The sequence below is a fragment of the Aquila chrysaetos genome, chromosome 3 (genome assembly GCF_900496995.4).
Source record: "Aquila chrysaetos chrysaetos chromosome 3, bAquChr1.4, whole genome shotgun sequence".
NCBI classification, from domain to species: domain Eukaryota; kingdom Metazoa; phylum Chordata; class Aves; order Accipitriformes; family Accipitridae; genus Aquila; species Aquila chrysaetos.
The window spans coordinates 77,869,055-77,886,442 of NC_044006.1; the positions used below are offsets into that span (position 1 = coordinate 77,869,055).

A 17,388-nucleotide genomic window follows, 5' to 3' on the forward strand; every position below is an offset into this window, starting at 1 on the left:
AGCGGGGCCATCCCAGTACAGGCTCTGCTCCGGGCTGGGGGCCAGCGGGGCCCCCCCGGCAGCGAGACACGGCCAGCCTGGGACAGGGGGACACACGTGTCACGAATGCGGGGCCGGGGCGGGGGGGGGGGTCTCAGCAGCTGTGTCCCCGTGTGTCATGAGCGTGGGGGGTCTCAGCAGCCTTGTAGCCACGTGTCGTGAGCGTGGAGGGTCTCGGTAGCTGTATGCACGTGTGATGAGCGTGGGGGGTCTCAGCAGCCACGTACCCATGCGTTACGAGCATGGGGGGGGGGGTCTCAGCAACAATACAACCATGTGGCGTGAGCGTGGAGGTCTCGGCGGCCGTGCACCCACGTGTCACGAGCCACGGGGGGGGGGGTCTCAGCCGTTGTCTACCTGCATGTCACGAGCGTGAGGGTCTCAGCAGACGTATACCCACGTGTCATGAGCACGGGGGGGTCTCAGCAGACGTATACCCACGTGTCATGAGCACGGGGGGGTCTCAGCAGACGTATACCCACGTGTCATGAGCACGGGGGGGGGGGGGGGTCTCAGTAGCCGTGTACTCACATCTCATGAGGGTGGGATGGCTCAGGAGCTGCGCACCCGTGTCACGAGCGTCGGGGGGTCTCAGCAGCAGCGCACCGGCATGTCACGAGCGTGGGGGGTCTCAGCAGCCGTGCACCCACATCCACGAGCATGGGGCGGGGGGGGGGGGGGTGTCTCAGCAGCCGTCTACCCACGTCAGAAGCGCAGGGGGGGTCTCAGCAGCCGTGCACCCCCCCCCCCGCCCCATGTCACAAACTCGGGGCAGCCGGGCTCTCACCGGCCGCGTTACGCACGTGTCACGAGCACGTGCGGCCTCAGCCCTCAGCAACCCTGTGCCCACGTGTCCTGAACGTGCCAGGTCTCAGCAGCCACGCACCCCCGTGTGTCGCCAGCATGGATTTTGGGGGGGGGGGGGGGGGGGTGTCTCAGCAGCCCCATCCACACATAGCATGAGCATGCAAGGTCTCAGCCCTCCTTCCTTGTCCCTCCACGGGCACGCGGCTCCGGAGCCGGCCGCCGTTCCCGGGGAGCTGGCAGTCTGTCCCGGGGAGGCTGAGCGTCCCCGGCCGCGGTGTCCGTGTCCTCCCTTGCTCCTGCCACCCCCGGGGAGGCCCCACGGCCGGCAGTGACCTCCGTCCCCGGCCAAGGCTGGCTGCGGGTGCCCACGGCATCACGTGGAACGGGCACCACCGGAGAGCCGAGCCGGGAAGAGCCGGAGAGCCGGACGGAGGGATGGACGGACGGATGGACAGGTGGGCAGGGAGGGGGGGGGGGGGGAAAGGCTGGGTGCTCGGGGTGCCACCGGGAATTTCACCCCGGACAGCCTTGCGGTGGCCGTCCCGGGTGGTGGTGGGGACACCGAGGTCCCGCTGCCGGAGAGACTGGGTGTCCCCGTCCCACCTGGGGCTGGGCAGGGGTGTCCCTGGGCCCGGGTCGCCCAGTCCCGCGTGTCCCAGTTTCCAGTGTCCCTGTCCCAGGGATCCCTGTCCCAGGAGTCCCTGTTCCCGGTGTGTGTGTCCCTACCCCAGGTGTCCCAGGTTTCCCATTCCCATAGATCCCAGTCCCAGCTTTCCCATTCCCATAGATCCTAGTCCTAAGTGTCCCTGTCCCATATGTTCCAATCCCAGGTGTCCCTGTCCCATATATCTCAGTTCCATATGTCCCTCTCCCAAGTGTCCACTCCCAGGTTTCCCAATCCCATATGTCCCAGTCCCAGGTGACCCACAGGTCCCTATCCCAGGTGTCTCAGTCCCAGATGTCCCAGTCCCAGGTTTCCCAGCCCCATATGTCCCAGTCCCAGGTTTCCCAGTCCCACTTGTCCCTGTTCCCAGTGTCCCAGTCTGAGGTGACCCAGTCCCATATGTCCCAGTCCCAGGTTTCCCAGTCCCACTTGTCCCTGTTCCCAGTGTCCCAGTCCCAGGTTTCCCAGCCCCATATGTCCCAGTCCCAGGTTTCCCAGTCCCACTTGTCCCTGTTCCCAGTGTCCCAGTCTGAGGTGACCCAGTCCCATATGTCCCAGTCCCAGGTTTCCCAGTCCCACTCGTCCCTGTTCCCAGTGTCCCAGTCTGAGGTGACCCAGTCCCATATGTCCCAGTCCCAGGTTTCCCAGTCCCACTCGTCCCTGTTCCCAGTGTCCCAGTCTGAGGTGACCCAGCCCCATATGTCCCAGTCCCAGGTTTCCCAGTCCCACTCGTCCCTGTTCCCAGTGTCCCAGTCTGAGGTGACCCAGTCCCATATGTCCCAGTCCCAGGTTTCCCAGTCCCACTCGTCCCTGTTCCCAGTGTCCCAGTCTGAGGTGACCCAGCCCCATATGTCCCAGTCCCAGGTTTCCCAGTCCCACTCGTCCCTGTTCCCAGTGTCCCAGTCTGAGGTGACCCAGTCCCATATGTGCCAGTCCCAGGTTTCCCAGTCCCACTTGTCCCTGTTCCCAGTGTCCCAGTCTGAGGTGACCCAGCCCCATATGTGCCAGTCCCAGGTTTCCCAGTCCCACTCGTCCCTGTTCCCAGTGTCCCAGTCTGAGGTGACCCAGGTGTCCCACTCCCCAGTTTCCCAGTCCCACATATCCCTGTCCCAGTATCCAGCTGAGACCGAGGGACACCCCTCCTGGGTTTGTGCCCAGTGGGGGGGACCCCCCCCCCCGAGCTGCCCCAGCACCGTCCTCACCCAAACCACCCCTCGGTGCTGGGTCCCACGGGGGGGGGGGCTCAGCCCACCAGCCCCCAGTCCCCCCCCCCAGGGAGCAGGGACCCACGCCAGCCCACAGGGGTGGGTGCAGGTATTTCGGGGGGGGGGGGACCATGGTAGGTACAGGTTTGGGGGGTACGGTGGGTGCAGGTTTGGGTGCATGCGTGGGGTGTGGGGCTGGGCGCAGGTTTGGGGGTGCGGAGCTGGGGGGTGGGCAGGTGTCGTCCCCCCCCCGCTCCCTGCGCCCTCCCCGCAGCAGCAGCAGCGTGTGGCTGGGAGCCCCCCTGGAGCAGTTGCCCACCCCGGCGCTGACCCTGGACCAGGCGACGGTGCGGCGTAACGCGGAGCGCATGCGGGAGCGCTGCCGGGCCCTCGGCCTCCGCCTGCGCCCCCACGTCAAAACCCACAAGACGCTGTAAGTGTGGCCCCCAGAATCCCCAGCATCCCCCCAGAATCCTTCCAGCAACCCCCCAGCAGCCCCCCGTCCTCCCCAGCAATCCCCCAGCATCCTTCTAATATCCCTCCTAGCCCCATCCTCTTCCTCAGCACCCCTCAACTTGCCCCCGGCATCCCCCCCATCCCCCAACCTTCCCCCCCCAGCATCCCCCCCAGCAGCTCCCCACCTTCCCCATCAGCATCTCCCCAGCATCTCCCACATCATCCCTCCAGCATCCTCCCAGTCTCCTTCCCAGCGTCCCCCCCACCTTCCCACCTAGCATCCTTCCTCCCTCCTTCCCCAGTATCCCCCAGCATCCTCCCCAGCACCCCCATTCTCCCACTCTCCTCCCCGGTATCCCCCAGCACTCCCCACTCTCCCACTCTCCTCCCCAGCATCCCCCAGCACTCCCCATTCTCCCACTCTCCTCCCCAGTATCCCCCCAGCATCCTCCCCAGCACTCCCCATTCTCCCACTCTCCTCCCCAGTACCCCCCAGCACTCCCCACTCTCCCACTCTCCTCCCCAGTATCCCCCCAGTATCCCCCAGCACTCCCCACTCTCCCACTCTCCTCCCCAGCATCCCCCATTCTCCCATTCTCCTCCCCAGTATCCCCCAGCACTCCCCATTCACCCACTCTCCTCCCCAGTATCCCCCCAGCATCCTCCCCAGCACCCCCCATTCTCCCACTCTCCTCCCCAGTATCCCCCCAGCATCCTCCCCAGCACCCCCCATTCTCCCACTCTCTCCCCAGTATCCCCCCAGCATCCTCCCCAGCACCCCCCATTCTCCCACTCTCCTCCCCAGTATCCCCCCAGCATCCTCCCCAGCACCCCCCATTCTCCCACTCTCCTCCCCAGCATCCCCCCAACATCCCCCTCCCGCCACCCCCTCACCACCCACCACCCCCCCCACCCCAGAGAAGGCGCCGAACTGGCGACGGGCGGCACCCGCCGGGGTATCGTGGTCTCCACCTTGGCCGAAGCTCGGTTCTTCGCGGCGGGGGGCTTCGATGACATCCTCTACGCCTACCCGCTGCCGGGGGGGCGGCTGGAGGAATGTGCCACCCTGGCCCAGCACCTCCAAGCCTTCCAGCTCCTCCTCGACAGCCCCCAGGCTTTGGCCCTCCTGCGCCAGCGCCCGCTGCCCGCCGGCAAGCGCTGGCTCGTCTGGCTCAAGCTCGACTGCGGCAATGGCAGGGGTAGGTGATATCCCCCCCCCCCCCCAAAAAAAAAAAAAAAAAGTAACCCCCCCTTAAATCCCACCAGCGCCCGGGTTGCTGGGGCAAGGGGATGCAGAGATGGGGCATCACACATCCTCTCCGAGGGTGTTTTCCTCCAGCCACCCCCCTGCCCCAGCCCAGGATGCTCAATGCTCCGTGTCCCCCCCCAGCCCCACCGTCTCAACCCGAATGGAGCATTAAAGACACCCCCCACCCCCAAAAAAAGGAGTCATTCTTCATGGGTGCTCCGTTGGGGAAGGATGCTCCATGCCCCACCAACCTCAAGCCCCCAGAACCACCATCTCATCCAGGAGAGGGTTATTTAAGCCCCCCCAAAGAAAAAAAAAAAAAAAAAATCATTCTTCAAGGATGCTCCATGGGGCAGAAGTGCCCCATATGCCCCCCAACCCCCATGGTGGGGCATTTACTCCCCCCAAACCCCATTTTCATCCACCCATTGCATGATATTTGATGAGGATGAGCTGCCCCATACCCCCCCCCAACCCCAAGCCCCCAGCCTCACCAGGATGGGGCATTTAAGCCCCCCCCAGGTCATTCTTCACGGATGCTCCATGGGGCAGAGGTGCCCCATAAGCCCCCCCCAGGATGGGATATTTAAGTCGTCGTCCCCCCCAAACCCCGATCCCCACCATCACACCCACCATGGAGCATCAACCCCCCCAAACCCCCCCACCCCCCCCCCCCCGAGCCGTGCCTGGACCCTCCTCCTGGCCGGCAGCCGGCGTTCGGCCCACGGACCCCGGAGCCGTGTCCCTGGCCCGGGCCATCGCCGAGGAGGCACCGGAGGAGGTGACACTGGTGGGGGTCTACGCTCACTGCGGGGACACCTACGGCTGCCGCGACGTCCCGGCCATCCAAGCCATCGCCCGGGCCACCACCGCCGCCGTGCTTGACTTCGTCACCGCGTGAGTGTCCCACATCCAGGGGATGGGCAGAGTTAAGGGGATTTTTTTTTTTTTTTTTTTTTTTTTTTTTGGCCCGGGGTTGGGGGGTCCAAGCTGGCCACCATGGGTGTCATTCCCCTCTCCATAAAAGCCCAGCAGCTGGTCGTAAATGCAAATCACCCCCATAAAAGGGGGCCCTACAAAGCCCCCCCGGGGAGCCGGAGGAGGATGCTGGCAGCTCCGGTCACCTTTGATGTGGCTTTGGTGGTGGGTTGTGACCTGTGTCATTGTGTCCCCCCCCCCTTGTCACCCTTTTGTCCCAGCGGGGTTTTACATCCTGGAGGGAATTGCTGCCGGATGGTTCCTGCTAAAGGAGGGACCGGGGGGGGGGGGGGTCAGTGGGGTCCCTTGGGACCCTCATCCCCCCACCCACAGGGACGTGCTTCCCTGGGGACCCATCCCGGGGTCTCTAGTCCCACCCCAGCTGGTTGTGGCACCGTTTTGCAGTGGGGAAACTGAGGCACAAGGTGAAAATGCTGCTTCCCCCCCCAAAAGTCAGGGGGCTGCTCTGCCACCCACCCCTCCTGCAATGTGCCCCACGGTCTCAGAGGGCCCAGGGAGAGCAGGGGAGGGGGGGGCACCATTCCCGGCTGCCACCCCGGTGGGGGGGGGGACATGGCACTCCCTTGCCATGTGGACTTTGAATAGGGGAGGGTGTGCAACACATCTGGGCTGCCCGGACACATCTGGGAAGATCTCGGGCACATCTTGGGGTGCCCTGGAACATCTCGGGGGGGTCCCCAGCAGAGCTAGGGGTGCTCTGGCACAGCTGGGGGTGGTCCCAAACACATCTGGTAGGTGCTCTGGCACATCTAGGAGGGGTCCCAGGCATATCTGGGGGTGCTCTGGCATATTTGGGGGGTGCTCGAGCACATCTGGGAGCTCCTGTGCACATCTGTGGGTGCTCTGACACATTGGAGGGGTCCCCAGAACATCTGGGGGTGTTTTAACACATCTGGGGAGATCCCCAGCTCATATGGGTGGATCTCAGGCACATCTGGGGGTTCATGAGCACATCTGGGGGTGCCCTGGTACATGTGGGGGGCTCTGGCATACCTGGGAGGGATCCCAGGCCCATCTGGGGGGATCTCTGGCACATCTGGGGATGTCCTGGTACATCTGAGGGGGGGTCCCAGGCACATCTGGGGGGTGCTATGGCATAACTGGGGGGGGGCAGGCGCATCTGGGGAGTGCTCTGGCAGGTCTGGAGGGGCCCCAGGCATATCTGGGGGGTGCTATGGCATAACTGGGGGGGGGCAGGCGCATCTGGGGAGTGCTCTGGCAGGTCTGGAGGGGCCCCAGGCATATCTGGATGGATCTCCGGCACATCTGGGTCCTCCTGGGTACATCTGGTGGCACCCTGACACATCTTGGGGGGTCTCCAGCATACCTGGGGGGGCTCTGTCACTCATCTGGGGGCTCCCAGAAACATCTGTGGGCTCCCAAAACCATTGGGGGGGGCCTCTAGCACATCTGGGGGGTGCTGTGTCACGTCTGTGGGCTCCCAGACACATCTGGGAATGCTTTAAAACATTGAGGGGGATCTTCAGCTCATACGGGTGGATCTCTGGCACATCTGGGGACACCGGGGCACATCTGGGGGTGGTCCCAGGCACATCGGGCAGGGTGCTCTGGCATATTGGGGGGGGGGCATGACCTGCCTTGAGTGTTTGAGGGGGCTCTCTATTGCATCTGGGGGCTCTCTGGCACATCTGGATGACATCCAGGCACATCTGTCTGTCTCCCCAGCACATCTTGGGGTCTTCCTGGCACAGTGAGGCGGGGGGGCGGGGGGGGCTCTGCCACAACTGGATGGCTTCCTTGAACATTTGTGGGGGGTGCTTTCTGGCACATCTGGGACTCCCTGAATCATCACCACCTCCGATTCCTCTCCTGTGGCACCCACGGGTGACGGACCCACCTCCAGTCCTGCTCCCCGTGGTTCCCAGGGGTGATGGACCCATCTCCGGTCCCACTCCTGTGGCACCCAGGGGTGATGGACCCACCGCTGGCTTTGTTCCCCATGGTGCCTGGGGGTGATGCCCCCCCCCTCGGCCATGCCCCGACCGCTCAGAGGGTCCCCGTGTGCCGGCAGGCTGCGGCGGGCAGGGGTGCCGTGTCCCCAGGCCAGCATCGGCTCCACGCCGTCCTGCAGCCACCCGGTGCCGGAGATGGCCCAGCTCACCGAGCTCCATCCAGGCAACTACCTCTTCTACGGTGAGCGGGTCCGGGGGGGACCCCACTCCCACCCCCAAACCTGCTTGTGACCCCCCCCCCAGGGTGGGATGCACCCCAACCTGAGCTGGTCACCCTCTTCTCCCAGACCTTCAGCAGACCCTCCTGGGTTCCTGTCACCCGGAGGAGGTGGCCATCCGTGTCCTCACCAGGGTCATCGGTCACTACCCCCACCGCAACCAGCTGCTGGTGGACTGCGGGTGGGCTGCCCTCAGCCTCCACGGCCGCGATCAGGCACCCGTGGGCTGCGCCGCCATCGAGGGGCACCCCCAGCTTCGGTGAGCACCGGGGAGGGGTGGGGGGGGTGGCTTTTGGGGTGGGGGGACGACGACGACGGCGACGACAGAGGGGTGACGGCGTGTCCCCGCAGGCTGGTGGGGCTGACGCAGGAGCACGGGCAGGTGGAAGCCATCGACGGACGGTTGGATTTCGAGCGCTTCCCGTTGGGCAGCATCCTGGCTCTCATCCCCTTCCATGTGAGTACCGGCCCCGCCGCGCCCCGCCGCGCCCCGCCGCGCCCCGCCACGCCCGGCTCAGCATCCCTACCCACCGCAGGCCTGCGCGACCGCCGCCATGCACCCCGTCTACTACGTCCACGCCGGGGGGAAGGTGGTGGAGCTCTGGCACCCCGTCCGCGGCTGGTAGGGAGGAGAGCGGGGAACCGCCGGGGTGCTGCGCCCACGCCGAGACCCTGCGCCCACGACGGGACCCTGCGCCCACGACGGGACCCTGCGCCCACGACGGGGTCCTGCGCCCACTTGGGGACCCTGAACTCACGCCGAGACCCTGCACCCACGCTGGGGTCCCACACCCACGGTGAAGCCATGCGCCCGTACCAGGGTCCTGCACCCACGCCGGGGTGCTGCCCCCCGGCCCCCCCATACCGGGGTCAATAAAGCTGCTTCTCCCATTTCCAGACACTTCTGCCCCCTGGGAAGGGAGGGGACAGACCGTGGGGAGGGGGGGGGGGGGGGGAACACCGTCCCCCCGCTAGCCCCGGTCCCAGCGTGACGGGTCCCAGTTTGGACCAGTCCTGTCCCTGGCCGGGAGCGGGACCCGAACCGGCGTCCCCCAGTCCGGAGCGGACCCCAGCCCAGCCGAGCCGAGAGGGGCGGAGCTCCGTACGGAGCCCCGCCCAGCCCCGGCGCTCTCAGCCAATGGCGGAGCGCCCCGCCCTGCCCGTCCCGGGGGCTCGCCGCGCCCTCCTGAGCTGCGGGACCGCGCCCAGCCCAGCCCGGCCGTAGGCGGAGCGGAGCGGAGCCGAGCGGAGCCGGGCCGGACCGAACGGAGCCGAGCGGAGCCGAGCGGAGCCGGACCGAGCCGAGCGGAGCCGAGCGGGAGCGGGGCGGCTCGGAGCGGGTCCCGGGGCCGGGCCCGGGTCTCCGCGATGCGGCGGGGCCGCGCGGTGCTGCCGGTGCTGCCGGTGCTGCTGCTGCTCTGCCCGGTGCGGGACCGGGACCGGGACCGGGACCGGGACCGGGATCGGGGCCGGGATCGGGGATGGGCACAGGAGCGGGAGGGACCGGGACGGGGACCGGGATCGGGATCGGGATGGGGACCGGGATGGGGAACCGGGACGGGGCTCCCCGCTGCCGCCCCGGGACCCGCCGGGCCGGCCCCGATCGCCCGGGGGGGGTCCGCTTCACCTCACGTCTTTTTGTTGTATTGAGTTTTTCTTTTTTTTTTTTCTTTTCTCTTTTTTTCTTTTCTTTTCTTTTCTTTTCTTTTCTTTTCTTTTCTTTTCTTTTCTTTTCTTTTCTTTTCTTTTCTTTCTTTTCTTTTCTTTTCTTTCTTTTCTTTTTCTTTTTTTCTTTTCTTTTCCCTTCTTTTTTCTTTTCTTTCCCCTTCTTTTCTTTTCCCTTCTTTTCTTATTTTAGTTTGGTTTGGTTTATCTTATTTCATCTTATTTTGTTTTATTGCATTTTATCTTATTTTGGTTTATTGTATTTGATCTTATCTTGTTTTCTTTTATTCTACCTTGGTTTATTTTGATTTATTTTATTTCGCCTTATTTTATTTTGATTTATTTTATTTCCTTCCCTTTTCTTTCATTCTATTTTATTTTTTATTTTCTTTTACTTTATTCCCCTTTAGCTTTATTTCACTTCATATTTTTTTCACTTTATTTCACTTCGTTTCATTTAATTTCTTTGTATTTCCCTTTATTTCTTTGCATTTCATTTCAATCCTTTTTATTTCATGTCTGTTTTTATTTTCGATTTGATTATTTACTTTCATTATTTTTATTTGATTTTTTTCAATTTTATTTCTTTTAGGTTTGGGGGGGGTAATTGTATTTTTTTTATTCATTAATCTTTCATCCCACTCTATTCTATTTTTATCCACACCCAACCCCCGGGCACAGCACTGTCCTGCCATCACCCACCCAACTGAGGCCGAGCACCCCCCCATGCCCCCCCACCCACTCACACCCCCCCCAACCCTCCCCCCCCCCCCCCCCAGCCCCGGGACCCCAAACCAGCCCCCCCCATGGGTTTGGGGGGGGGGGGAAGACACAGAGGGGGGTTTGGGGGGGGGAAGCACTTGGGGGGGGGGTCCAGAGCAGAACCAAGGGGAAACTGAGGCAGGACCCCCCCCCCCCAACCTCATGCCCGCAGGTGCCCGGGCGGGGCGGGGGGTGCGGGAGCGGGCGGACGACGGCGGCGGGGGGGTGCTGCACCCCCTGTCCCCCCGGATTCGGCGTCACCGAACCCTGCGGCCACACCGACACCCGCTGCCAGCCCTGCACCCACAGTGAGTACCCCCCCACACCCCCCAAACCCCCCCGTGCACCCCCCCAGCACCCCCCCCAGCACCCTGTACCCCCCCCCCCAGACCGGACCTTCTCGGCGGTGAGCAGCGCGGTGGAGCCCTGCCAGCCCTGCACCCCCTGCCCGCTCCTGCCTGCCCGGCCCTGCACCCCTGCCCGCGACACCCTCTGCACCCGTGAGTGGCACCCGGGGGGGGGACACACACACACACACACACACACACTGGTGTCACCCCCCCCCCCCCACCCGGGGATTGGAAGCGGGGGGTGTCCTTAGCGGGGGTGGTAGCCGTGCCTCAGTTTCCCCATGTGTGGATCTGAGGTGCTGCGCATCACAGGGCGGGGGGGGGGGGGGGGCACGGAAAATTGGGGTGAATTGGGGACACGCGCCCCACTGCGGCACCCCAACGTATTTGGGGGGGGTCCCCCCCACCCCACCCTCCACCCCATGGGTGCCGGTTGCCCTGCAAGGGGAAACTGAGGCAGGGGTGGAGGACACACCCACCACCCCAGGGCTCCCCTAAACTTTGGGGGGGACACCCCCCCCCCCCCCCAATCCCCATAGACGAGGACCTGGAGCGCACGGGCGGCGAGCCGGTGACGGGGGACCCCTCTCCCGTCACCCCCGAGTTCGTGCCACCACCGCCCGAGGCCACCGGCAAGGACATCATCCCCGTCTACTGCTCCCTCCTGGCCGCCGTGGTGGTGGGACTCCTCGCCTACGTGGCCTTCAAGTGGTAAGGGGTTGGTTTTGGTTTTTTTTGGGGGGGGGGGGGGGCACGTATGGGACCCCGAAGGTCCTGGGTGACACCCGGTCGCCCACCGCGGGCAGCTGGCACACGTGCAGGCAGAAGCAGCAGCTGGCCAAGGCGCGGGCAGGGGACTTGGGGACGTCACCCGAGGGGGAGAAGCTGCACAGTGACAGCGGGGTCTTCCTCGACACCCACAGCCTGCAGGAGCCCCACCAGCCCGGCAAGGGTGAGCACCCACCACCCAGCCATGGGTTTTTTGTTTGGTTTTTTTTTTGGAGGGGGTGGACCCATCGCGAGGTGGGGTCTGGGGCGGATTTGTCCCCCCGATGTCATCGGGATGGGGTTGGGGAGCACTTGTGTTCATGGGTGGGGGGGGGTTCAGGGTGCTTCTGTCCCTGGGGTTCATCCGTACTGTGGGGAGCATCTGGATGGGGTTGGGGTGCTCTAGGGACCACCCACATGGGTTTGGGGTGCCCCCATGGCCTGTGGAGCACCCACATGGGGTTGGGGTGCACCTACGCCCCAGGGAGCATCCAGATGGGTTGGGCAGCATCCCTACCTTGGGGTTCACCTGGGTGGGGTTGGGGAGCACCCAGATGGGGTTGGGGGGTCACTCATGCCACGGGGAGCACCCGAACAAGGGGCTCAGGGAGCACCCAGATAGGGCTGGGGAGCACCTGGATGGGGTTGAGGAGCACCCATGCCCCGAGGAGGCCCCAAATGGAGTCGGTGAGCACCCATGACCCAGGGACCACCCATATGGGCTTGGGTGGCACCCAAATGGGGTTGGGGAGCATCTAAATGGGGAGCACCTTGATGGGGTCAGGAAGCACCCATGCCCTGGGTAGCACCCAAATGGGGGGTCAGGAAGCACCTGGGTGGGCTTGGGGAGCACCCATACCCCAGATAGCACCCAAACAGGGGTCATGGAGAACCTGGGTGGGCTTGGGGAGCACCCATACCCCAGATAGCACCCAAATGGGGGGACAGGGAGCACCCATACCCCAGATAGCACCCAAATGGGGGGACAGGGAGCACCCATACCCCAGATAGCACCCAAATGGGGGGACAGGGAGCACCCATACCCCAGATAGCACCCAAACAGGGGTCATGGAGCACCTGGGTGGGCTTGGGGAGCACCCATATGCCAGATAGCACCCAAATGGGGGGTCATGGAGAACCTGGGTGGGCTTGGGGAGCACCCATACCCCAGATAGCACCCAAATGGGGGGACAGGGAGCACCCATACCCCAGATAGCACCCAAACGGGGGTCATGGAGCACCTGGGTGGGCTTGGGGAGCACCCATACGCCAGATAGCACCCAAATGGGGGTCATGGAGCACCTGGGTGGGCTTGGGGAGCCCCCATACCCCAGATAGCACCCAGACGGGGCGTCAGGGAGCACTCATACCCCAGATAGCACCCAAATGGGGGGACAGGGAGCACCCATACCCCAGATAGCACCCAAATGGGGGTCATGGAGCACCTGGGTGGGCTTGGGGAGCACCCATATGCCAGATAGCACCCAAATGGGGGGACAGGGAGCACCCATACCCCAGATAGCACCCAAACAGGGGTCATGGAGCACCTGGGTGGGCTTGGGGAGCACCCATACCCCAGATAGCACCCAAATGGGGGTCAGGGAGCACCCATACCCCAGATAGCACCCAAAGAGGGTTGAGGAGCACCCATACCCCGGTAAGCGTCTCACTCCCGGGAGCCGGCAACACCTCCGGCACAGAAATCCCGCCGGGCGGAGATTCGGGGGTGCCGACACCGACACCCTCCCCACCCCGCAGCCCCCCGTCCCGAAGGGCACCCATTCAGCACGGTACCAGCGCAGCGGCAAGAGGAACTGGAGCGGCTGCTGGAGAGCGGGGGTCCCGGGGGGGACTGGCGCAGCCTGGCCACCCGCCTGGGTTTCGGCCCCGACGCCATCGGCACCTTCGGCCGGGGCCGAGCACCCGCTCGCACCCTGCTCAGCGCCTGGGCCGGCGCCGAGGGGGCCACGTTGGAGACCCTCTGCCAGGCCCTGGTGGCCATCGGACGGCAGGATGCGGCCCGGCGCTTGGCGGGACCGGGGGACGCCACGTCCGCCGTGTGACCGACCGGGGGTCCCCGAAACCCGCCGGGACGCGGGGGACACCGGGTGGGCTCGGCGGGTGCTCCCCGGTTTTTTTGGTTTTTTTTCCTTTCAGATAGTTCTTTGGGGTGTTTTTTTTTGAGGGGGGGTTTTGTACTTTTATTTTTTTTTTTTTAGGGGGTGTCAGGGGTGGGGAGTTGGCGACGGAGGGTGGGAGACTCGGGGACGCGGCTGGTCCCCGGGTGGGTGTATTAAATGTCACTCGTGTGTCCCCACGATGCCTCGGGTGTCCGTGTGTCCCCACGCGCGCGTGTCCCCCGGGATGCGCGTCTTCGGGTGTCCGCGTGTCCCCAGGCGTCCGCGTGTCCCCCCAAGCGTCCGTGTGTCCCCAGGACGCGTCCCCTCGGGTGTCTGTCCGTGTTTGTCCCTTCTCACCGCGATGTGTCCCCCACGGGTGTCCGTGTGTCCCCACCAGCGCGTCACCGGGACGCGTGTCCTCAAGCGTCCGTTTGTCCTCGGGCGTCCGCGGGTCCCCAGCCCACGCGCGTGTCCCGTGCCCGTCCCCATTAAGGACAGCAGGGGGGTGGGTGGCCCTGGGGGGGGGGGGGGGGGGGGGGGGAAACACCCCCAAAGACCCCAAAGCAGGTGGCACCGGGGGACGCGGCGTGACAGAAAAGAGCCATTTTAACCCCAAAATGTGCACGGGTGCCCCTGCCCCGAGCTAGGTCACCCCAAAACCCCGTCCCGTTCCCCCCCCCACAGGGGTTCGGGGCTCGTGGGGATGTTAAGGGTGACAAGGGGGGGGTCCCCAAGCGAGAGGGGACGGACCACCGAGCCAGGCCACCATGTCCCCACCGGTGCCACCGCCAGGTCCCCCCGGCCACCCCCACCCCCGGCCGTGCCAAACCTCTTTCGGGGCCGGGTCTGGTGTTGATTTTTTTGTCATTTGTCTTTTTATTTTTTTTTTTTTCTCTCTCTTTTTTTTTTTTTTTTACATAAAAAGTTCCGTAAAAATTGGATAAAGTAAAATGATTTAAGCAGTAAAATCAATCTTATCAACATAGCACGAGGCCTGCCAGAAATCCAGGGGCAGCCCCGCTCTGCAATATTTACATGAAAACAGATTAAACCTCGCAGAACCAAAAATAAAACCAAGGAAACAACCAAAAAAAAAAAAAAAACCAACCCCGAAACTATCCTTACAAAGTGTTCCCATGGTATCGGCACATCTTGGGCTAAAAGCAAAAAAAAAAAAACAAAAACAAAAATTATCAATATATTCACATATACGTTAAAATATAATACAGAGCTTGGTGACGCACAGGGTGCGTGCGTCCGACAGCACCGCCGGGGTAGGGGAGCCGGCAAAGCCCGGCTTAGCGAAGCCCGGCTTTTCCTCCGCGTCGCCCCGGCAGCACAAACCGCCTCACGCCGTAGGGAACGAAGTTTATTTTCTTTTTTTTTTCCTTTTTTTTTTTAAAAAAAAATAATAATAAATTCACAGGTTGGTGGTTTAAAACCGCGAATCCTGGCAGAATAGAGTATTCCGAGGTTTGGCTGCGTCTGGCATCGCTGCGGGGGTGGAGGTGGTGGAGGTGGTTACTCCAGGTCCGTGTCCTCTTTGGGTTTGTAGATGGCCCCGAATTTCTGCATGTATTTCTTGATATATTCCTTTGTCTTGTGTTTCACGTTCTCGTTGCACTCCAGATCCTCCGGATTCTTGCAGTATTTCAGTTCCTTGTTCATGACGCCGTGAGTCAGCTGCGGGGGAGAGGAGGGGCCGGGAATACCCACCGTTATTCCCAATAATTCAAGTCTTGGGGATTCCCCAAGCTATTTTGCTATTATTCCCCAAATATTCCCCAACTATTTGCTATTATTCCCCCAATATTCACTATTATTCCCCAAACATTTGCTATTACTCCCCAAACATTCCCCAAGCCATTTTGCTATTATTTCCCAAGTATTTGCTCTATTTCCCCAAATATTCCCTAAGCCTTTTTCCTATTATTGCCAAATATTCCCCAAATATTTGCTGTTATTCCCCAAACATTCCCCAAATATTGGCTATCATTCCCCAAATATTGGCTATTATTCCCCAAACTTATTTTGCTATTATTCCCTAAATGTTCCCCAAATCTTTGCTATTATTCCTCAAATTTTCCCCAAATATTTCTCAAACTATTTTGCTGTTATACCCCAAATATTTTCTACTATTCCCCACACATTTGCTATTATTCCCCAAATATTACCCCAAATATTTCCTATTATTCCCCAAATATTCTCCCACTATTTCCTATTATTCCCCAAGGATTCCCCACATATCTGCTACTATTCCCCAAATATTCCCCAAGCTATTTTGCTGCAATCCCCCACGTATTTTCTATTATTCCCCACATATTTGCTATCATTCCCCAAACATTCCCTAAGCTATTTTGCTATCATCCCCCCAATATTTACAATTATTCCCCAACTATTCCCCCCCCGTATTGCTCTTTTCCTTCCCTTATCCTACAAGATGAGCCAGCAGAAGGGGCGATGCAATCCCCCCAAAACTCTCCCCCCCCCCGGGGACAGAGGGGATGTCACCTTGCGCGCCAGGTGTTTGAAGTCCTCGGTGGTGGTGATGCGTCCCACCTTGCAGTCGGGTTTGCGGTAGGGGTTCAGGCACTGCACGATGAACTGCGACATCTGCGCCAGAGGAGATCCGGATCCGACCTTGCCCTCGCTCACCGGCCCCGCCGCCCCCAGCCCCGGGGTGATGCTGACCCCCCCACCCAGCCCCAACCCTCCGCGGGGCCACGTCCCCAGCGGTGGGGTCCTCCACTCCAGCATCGTGTCGCCTGTACGGGGACGGTGAACCCCGACGTTCCCCTCCGGCATCCCCTGGGTCACGTCACCGGGGTGGGACGGTGACAAACCCCCCCCCCGGGGCGCTGGGGAAACTCACTTCTTTCCTGAACACCTCCTTGCTCTTCTTGGCTAGCTCGCTCGACGTGTCCGCTTCCGCCGTCTTGGGCTTCTTGGAAGACTGGAGAGGGGGAAATAAAAGGGTATTAGATGCCGCCCGGGGCGAGCAGGGATCTCCCCCATCCCCACCGTGGGGACAGCACTCCTGCCCACCCACCCCTGCCCCACGGCCAGGTGGGCAGCGCGCGCTTCCCAGCCGGCTCCCGGTGAGCTTCCCGGCCCGGTGCTGGCACAATTCCCAGCCCATTCCCGGCACACTTCCCAGCTCGATGCTGGCACGCTCTCCAGCCCAGTCCAAGCGAGCTTCCCAGCCCGATGCCGGCATGTTCTCCAGCCCAATCCAGGCACGCTTCCCAGCGTGGTCCCGGTGAGCTTCCCAGCTCAATCCTGGCAGTCTTGCTGCACTCCCCAACCCATTCCCAACACCCTTCCCAGCCCAGTCCTGGCGAGCTTCCCAGCCCGATGCCGGCATGCTCTCCAGCCCAATCCAGGCGTGCTTCCCAGCCTGGTCCCGGTGAGCTTCCCAGCCCAATCCTGGCAGTCTTGGTGAGCTTCCCGGTTCCGGCGTGCTCCCCAACCCACTCCCAACACCCTTCCCAGCCCAGTCCCAGTGAGCTTCCCAGCCCTATGCCGGCTTGCTCCTTACCCCAATCCAGGCGCGCTTCCCAGCCTGCTCCCGGTGAGCTTCCCAGCCCAGTGCTGGCACGCTCCCCACCCTGATCCTGGCACGCTTCCTAGCCCACTCCTGGTGCGCTCCCCAGCCCGATCCCAGCGCGCTTCCCAGCCTGATCCTGCCACAATCTCCAGCCCGGTCCCGGCACACTCCCCAGCCCAGTCCCAGCACGCTTCAGCCACGCTGCTGAGCTGGGAGCACAGCCTCCAGGGAGGCACAGGGACCAATCCTCGCTCTTGTTTTTGGAAAAAAAAACTGGAAAAAGGGCACAAGCTGGTCCTGGGGGAGTCAGGCTGGTTTGGGGGGGGGGCAAGGGCTGTGGTGGGGGGTATCGTCTTTAGCTGGAGGCGAGGGAGAAGGAAAGCAGCATCCCCCTCCCCATTTATTTCACACATGTTAAAGCCTAATTACCGGCACAACGATGATTTGCAGGGATTAATCCAGCATGGACAGACACCCAAGCCACAGAGACACTGTCCTAACCTCGCTCCTGGGACTGTTTGAGCAACATTCGTTTATTCAGCCCATTAATTAAAGCCAGGCGCTCG

General features: G+C 62.4%; 4 protein-coding genes across 8 annotated transcripts in view; 3 read left to right on the forward strand and 1 right to left on the reverse strand.

Moving 5' to 3' along the window:
• Positions 1-1,009: 1,009 nt before the first annotated feature.
• On the forward strand, positions 1,010-8,501 carry LOC115339856 (D-threo-3-hydroxyaspartate dehydratase-like). 3 transcript variants are annotated; one of them, XR_003922851.2, is made up of 9 exons: positions 1,010-1,301; positions 2,990-3,148; positions 4,090-4,370; positions 5,131-5,317; positions 7,452-7,573; positions 7,680-7,869; positions 7,962-8,067; positions 8,147-8,312; positions 8,427-8,501. XR_003922851.2 is itself a non-coding variant. In XM_030010409.2 (8 exons), the coding sequence occupies exons 1-8, from the start codon at positions 1,282-1,284 to the stop codon at positions 8,234-8,236; spliced, it is 1,155 nt and encodes a 384-aa protein (XP_029866269.1). In that variant the 5' UTR covers positions 1,011-1,281; the 3' UTR covers positions 8,237-8,501. The 3 variants fall into 3 exon arrangements, 2 of the variants coding, with proteins under 2 accessions (XP_029866269.1, XP_029866270.1); XM_030010409.2 differs by having other exon boundaries at positions 1,011-1,301; positions 8,147-8,501; XM_030010410.2 differs by having other exon boundaries at positions 1,011-1,301; positions 2,993-3,148; positions 8,147-8,501.
• On the forward strand, positions 1,319-2,819 carry LOC115339858. Its single transcript, XM_030010415.2, has 2 exons — positions 1,319-2,481; positions 2,556-2,819. Exons 1-2 carry the CDS (start codon positions 1,751-1,753, stop codon positions 2,566-2,568), a joined length of 744 nt encoding a protein of 247 aa, XP_029866275.1. The 5' UTR covers positions 1,319-1,750; the 3' UTR covers positions 2,569-2,819.
• A 365-nt stretch (positions 8,502-8,866) lies between the features above and the next one.
• LOC115339857 (tumor necrosis factor receptor superfamily member 16-like) lies at positions 8,867-13,380 on the forward strand. 2 transcript variants are annotated; one of them, XM_030010412.2, is made up of 6 exons: positions 8,895-9,035; positions 10,210-10,345; positions 10,427-10,537; positions 10,927-11,098; positions 11,194-11,339; positions 12,914-13,380. In XM_030010412.2, exons 1-6 carry the CDS (start codon positions 8,979-8,981, stop codon positions 13,216-13,218), a joined length of 927 nt encoding a protein of 308 aa, XP_029866272.1. In that variant the 5' UTR covers positions 8,895-8,978; the 3' UTR covers positions 13,219-13,380. The 2 variants fall into 2 exon arrangements, with proteins under 2 accessions (XP_029866271.1, XP_029866272.1); XM_030010411.2 differs by lacking the exon at positions 10,427-10,537 and having other exon boundaries at positions 8,867-9,035.
• A 1,080-nt stretch (positions 13,381-14,460) lies between these two features.
• The window catches only part of SETD2 (SET domain containing 2, histone lysine methyltransferase), a 69,354-nt gene continuing 66,426 nt past the window's right edge, over positions 14,461-17,388 (reverse strand). For both annotated transcript variants that reach the window (XM_030007619.2, XM_041122089.1), the window contains exons 19-21: positions 16,148-16,228; positions 15,787-15,888; positions 14,461-14,958 (exon numbers count right to left, since the gene is read on the reverse strand). In XM_030007619.2, coding sequence (XP_029863479.1) covers positions 14,797-14,958; positions 15,787-15,888; positions 16,148-16,228 — 345 coding nt within the window. In that variant the 3' untranslated portion in view covers positions 14,461-14,796. The remainder of the gene's footprint in view (positions 14,959-15,786; positions 15,889-16,147; positions 16,229-17,388) is intronic.

Coding starts and splice junctions, on each gene's coding strand:
- LOC115339856 (XM_030010409.2), top strand. CDS start 1,282: ATGGACGGACGGATGGACAG. Junction 1,302..2,989: donor ATGGACGGACGGATGGACAG/GTGGGCAGGGAG, acceptor CCCTCCCCGCAG/CAGCAGCAGCGTGTGGCTGG. Junction 5,318..7,451: donor GTGCTTGACTTCGTCACCGC/GTGAGTGTCCCA, acceptor GTGTGCCGGCAG/GCTGCGGCGGGCAGGGGTGC.
- LOC115339858 (XM_030010415.2), top strand. CDS start 1,751: ATGTCCCAGTCCCAGGTGACCCACAGGTCCCTATCCCAGGTGTCTCAG.
- LOC115339857 (XM_030010412.2), top strand. CDS start 8,979: ATGCGGCGGGGCCGCGCGGTGCTGCCGGTGCTGCCGGTGCTGCTGCTG. Junction 10,346..10,426: donor CTGCCAGCCCTGCACCCACA/GTGAGTACCCCC, acceptor CCCCCCCCCCAG/ACCGGACCTTCTCGGCGGTG. Junction 11,099..11,193: donor GCCTACGTGGCCTTCAAGTG/GTAAGGGGTTGG, acceptor CACCGCGGGCAG/CTGGCACACGTGCAGGCAGA.